Genomic DNA, 4,420 nt, shown 5'->3' on the forward strand with positions numbered 1-4,420 from the left:
TGACACCCTGATGGCTTGCCTTCAAATCGAGATTACGATAAATCTCACGACCAGTACATGCTCGGATGTATTTCTTATGCGTGCTTAAATTCCATTATAGTTTTACTTGGCATCCGCTATGGACATGCTGAGAAGTCTCCCGGATATTTACGAGCCTATATATTATGCAGGCATATGCTACAAAATATTTCAATTTCTTAAAATAATATTTGCTTATGATGGATCATGTCTATCAACTTGTTTGTGAGGGTACTTTGCCTGAGCAGTCTTCGCAGTGAGATAGACACGATATTCTCAGGCAGAGTGATGTATTATAGGGCTCGCACGAAGTGGAAACGATTGGAGAATAGTTATCAGATATTGTTTGACTGGTCTCGTGCACAAACTGTACTAGCTCGCAGTCTACCTCTAGTGTCGGCTAGTAGGATATATACACTTGCAGTGGTTTTTGGTTCTGTGGCGCTTTTCATCATTTGTCTCTACGTAGGCGATCCGCTTTGAATATTCCTTCACGGCTTGTATGACCTCTAGCTGCGGCAGCATTGACCACCTGGTTTATTTGTTGGTACACTTATAGCCGAGATCCGTTCATCATATTGACGGTGTGCAACTGCAACTCTCACACAATTCATTCATCCAAAGACTTTGAGTGCAAGCCCAGATTGAAGTGACTTCTTTTCCATTCACAATATGCGGCTGTTGGGACGTGCTTTCAGATTCTCGCAGCAGATGAAGAGAAGAAAATGACGTATTTCTGTGAAGGCTACTACTCCACCCTATCGCGCCGCCTAGTGCGCGACCACGGAGAGATCAATCAGTGGGAGAATACTAATGAACGCATTGTGTTGGACAAGGGCGAACTCTCAGCCACCCGACAGGTACTGCATACTATGGCATGAGATATCCTTTCGCCTGTTCGTGTAGTATATTAATATGTGGTCAAGCAGAAAATATGGCGTATCAGGCTATAAATATGAAGGCGCAATTTTCATCAAGGGCGCAGAATACGAGGCATTAGATATTATTGCAAAGAGGGTACTTCGCTAGCTATTGGGGGATTATTATTTTTGCTAATCTAGAGACTGAAATGTTGTCTGTCATAGTTTGTTTTTTTTTTACGCGATGCCTTCGTGTTGGCTTGTATATCTGACCACGCATGAAGTAACGTATATCCTTCCTTCATTCACGTATAGACGTCTTATGATGAAAAATTGAAGGCTTACGAAAAACTGGCCGCCGGCACAGCCACACTCGCCGACCTACTTGATCAGGACTACCCAGACTTGCCCAAGAGAGAGGCGCTGGATCGCACCCTGAGTATGTACACACATGCATAAACACATAAGTGGAAGGGGTGTCTTGTAAGAACACGCACACACGCAATCATGTGCGGATATGGTGTCCTTTGAGTATATATATATATATATATATATATGTGTGTGTGTGTATATATATATATATATATATGTCTGAAACGATCGTCTTGTGAGCTCTCCTCTGTGTATGTGGCTTGGTGGAGCTGACATAAGCAGAAGTTGTTGAAATGTGGATGATTCTAGGCGCAAGTGCATGTACACTAGTATTATTCTACCTTGTACGATGAATGAGGCTGGCCTGTGATAAGTGATTCTACTGTATCGGATGTATTCGAACCGTAAATATAGCTCGTAACTGACTTTCAACGCCTCATTAGTACATGGTGCATGTATTTCGTACCTCTACCGTGATAAGTCAACTCGAATGGAGTGCATTGCAAGGATCTAAGCATAAAAATATATCTAACTTTTGTACGAATTACGGCTTCAGTGCATCAATTCTTCTGTTCGCCATACTCTAATAATCGTATTTTGACGAGTGCGCCATGCATACACACAAACACTCTCTCGTAAAACTCTTCCTCGTTGTACTTTTGCGATTACTGTGCTAATATGCCCGTGGGATATGCTCCTGAGAAACTGACCTCTATTTTTCTTCTGTTGTTGTGCCTTCACTGCCAGATGTGGGCATATCTGTGGGAGGCAGGGGTTATATGGAAGGAGAAGTGGGCGAAGGCCAATTATGGGAAGACGATGACACGCGCGCATTCTACGAAGATCTAGTGCAGCTCAGAGATGTGGTACCTGCTGTACTGTTAGGGGAAATCGACGGTGGTGGAGAGGGTACGGCTGAGGTTCCAGTCGATGGTATGTATATGTATGCTGGTACATAAGCAGGCAATATATGAGAAATCGTGTACACACGCTTTTATGGTTGCACAATTCGGTATTGTATGTGCATATGGTATAAGATTACAGCAGAGTTCGGTAGATGGTGTGTGTGTACGCTTGGGTGTTGTATGTGCATGTATATCTACAAATCGATGTTGTATATTCGCGTATAACAAGGTTGCGGCAAAGTTCAGTCAATGATATGTATGTGTGTGTTTCGTACAAGCAGGCGGTATGTATGTGCGTGTATACACAATTTATTGGCGTGTGTACGCATGTCTTAGAGCGATGGTATATATATGTGTGGGTGTTCACCCCAGTATGTTGTATGGATGTACTTGTATATACACAAGCGGTTTGTGAATGTGTGCATGTAGATGGAAGGGCGCGAGGACGGTGTTTTTTCAAATTGTCAGGACTGAGTGTACTTGAGTCAAGAACAAGTCCCTCTAAATTAATCCACAATATACATGCGGGGAAGTAGACCTATGACTAACAATGTTGAGTGTCTTGGCCATACCCAGCAGCTGAACAAGAGAGTCTCGAGGGACTGGCGGCCCAGGAAGAACTAGACATTCCGATGGAGGACGAAGACACGCCCACATACAGCACTACTGACGAGGCATTGGGTGATTCCAAGGACGACGCATTCGCTGCGGGCGAAGAACAAGGTGTGTATGCATGTGCGTATTTCCATATGCTTGTGTGTAGTAGATATTCTCACCTTTGTATGTATAGTTTAGAGTGTGTGCTCGCCGGGTTATGGGAGTGTTGCGCTGGTATGGACGCGAGAGAGCTATGAAGTGATCGACTCTGGATATGATCCATGCGCGCTCCTAATCGTTGAGGTGTCGCCTGACTTGTAATTGATGTATTTTCCTGTGAGAAGTTTGGAAGTACGTTGTTATTTATACCTTATGATTTTGCAACAGAAAGGGTGTGCAAGTCGCTCTCGAAACATGTCTATGCTTCCTATGCACATATATTCACACACACATACATACGCCAACAGATGACAACGACGAGAAGGAGACCGATACGTTCGTAGCCGAGGCAAGCGATGAGGAGGTTGAGGAGGATGCCAACACACCGTTAGCCATGAAGCTCAAGCTGGAGGCACTATTTGAGCAGTTACCAAACGCAATGAATCGGGAAGCAGTGGACAAGATGGCTGTGGAGCTGTGCTATGTGAACAACAAGGCTACACGCAAGCGATTAGGCCGGTATGTGTGTTTTTGAGCAGTACAGTTATAGATGAGTTGTTGGTAGCACCTAGAGATGGTAGGTTTGTGTATATGGAGATAGCGCTAGTGAAATACACGAGCATGTTGTGAGCACAATTCCGTTTGAGACTGTAGCGAATTGCGTCGGTTGTATTTGTGCATCGTGGTATATTTTTCTTAATTACGCACACATTAAGGTTTCATTGGTTATTAGGTACACTTCTTGTTTCTGTTTGATTAGACATATTCAATTCTGGATGAAGGGATCTACTTTTGCAAAACTATTGTAGAGGTTTATCGTTGGATTTTTCATCGATCTGCACCCGTTTCCGCGAAGGAAGGTTGTCGGACACGTTTATTGGCCACAAACTCGCTAGCAACCTTGAACTTGACCGCAATTACGTACGCTGCTTTGATTTTCAACTCGCTCGATTTGGCACACTCACACATTCCACGAATATTTGTGTGTTCCTGCTCTGCTTCGGATAGCTTCTACTTCCTTGCTTCACATTGTTACCCACGCTGGACAATATAACTAACCCCACCGAACCTTCTCGTACGCGCACGGACACAGAACCTGCCCTTTCTATATGCTAATAGACACCCATACTCTAGACGCCCTCGTGATACAGCACAAAGCAATGCACGTGTGCCCACCCAGTCAACTCGCCTGTCCCATCCCATTGCCCATCTCCCATGTCGAAATTATGGATATACCATCTCGCCTTGTACCATTGTACAACGCGCTTCGGCTTGTAATTCACAAAACAATTTTTCAAGCCTCACTTTGATAACTTATCGCAACCGTATAAACGTTGCATCAATCTCTTATGCCATACCACCTTCACACGTTATCCATTATATATATCTATATATCTATATCGATATATATATATATATATATATATATATATATTATATATATATATATATATATATATATATATATATATATATATATTATATATATATATATAGTATATATATATA

At 42.9% G+C, this 4,420-nt stretch overlaps 1 protein-coding gene across 2 annotated transcripts in view; it reads left to right on the forward strand.

Moving 5' to 3' along the window:
- The window catches only part of SARC_10765, a gene marked incomplete at both ends in the record, with an annotated part of 6,264 nt that extends 2,834 nt beyond the window's left edge, over window positions 1-3,430 (forward strand). Inside the window, 5 exons of one of the 2 annotated variants that reach the window (XM_014295180.1) lie at window positions 717-878; window positions 1,194-1,317; window positions 1,998-2,183; window positions 2,732-2,878; window positions 3,220-3,430. In XM_014295180.1, the coding sequence (XP_014150655.1) occupies window positions 717-878; window positions 1,194-1,317; window positions 1,998-2,183; window positions 2,732-2,878; window positions 3,220-3,430 (830 nt within the window). The remainder of the gene's footprint in view (window positions 1-716; window positions 879-1,193; window positions 1,318-1,997; window positions 2,184-2,731; window positions 2,879-3,219) is intronic. The other variant, XM_014295179.1, reaches the window with a different exon arrangement.
- Between the last annotated feature and the right edge of the window lie 990 nt (window positions 3,431-4,420).

Source organism: Sphaeroforma arctica, assembly GCF_001186125.1.
Source record: "Sphaeroforma arctica JP610 unplaced genomic scaffold supercont1.1380, whole genome shotgun sequence".
NCBI classification, from domain to species: domain Eukaryota; class Ichthyosporea; order Ichthyophonida; genus Sphaeroforma; species Sphaeroforma arctica.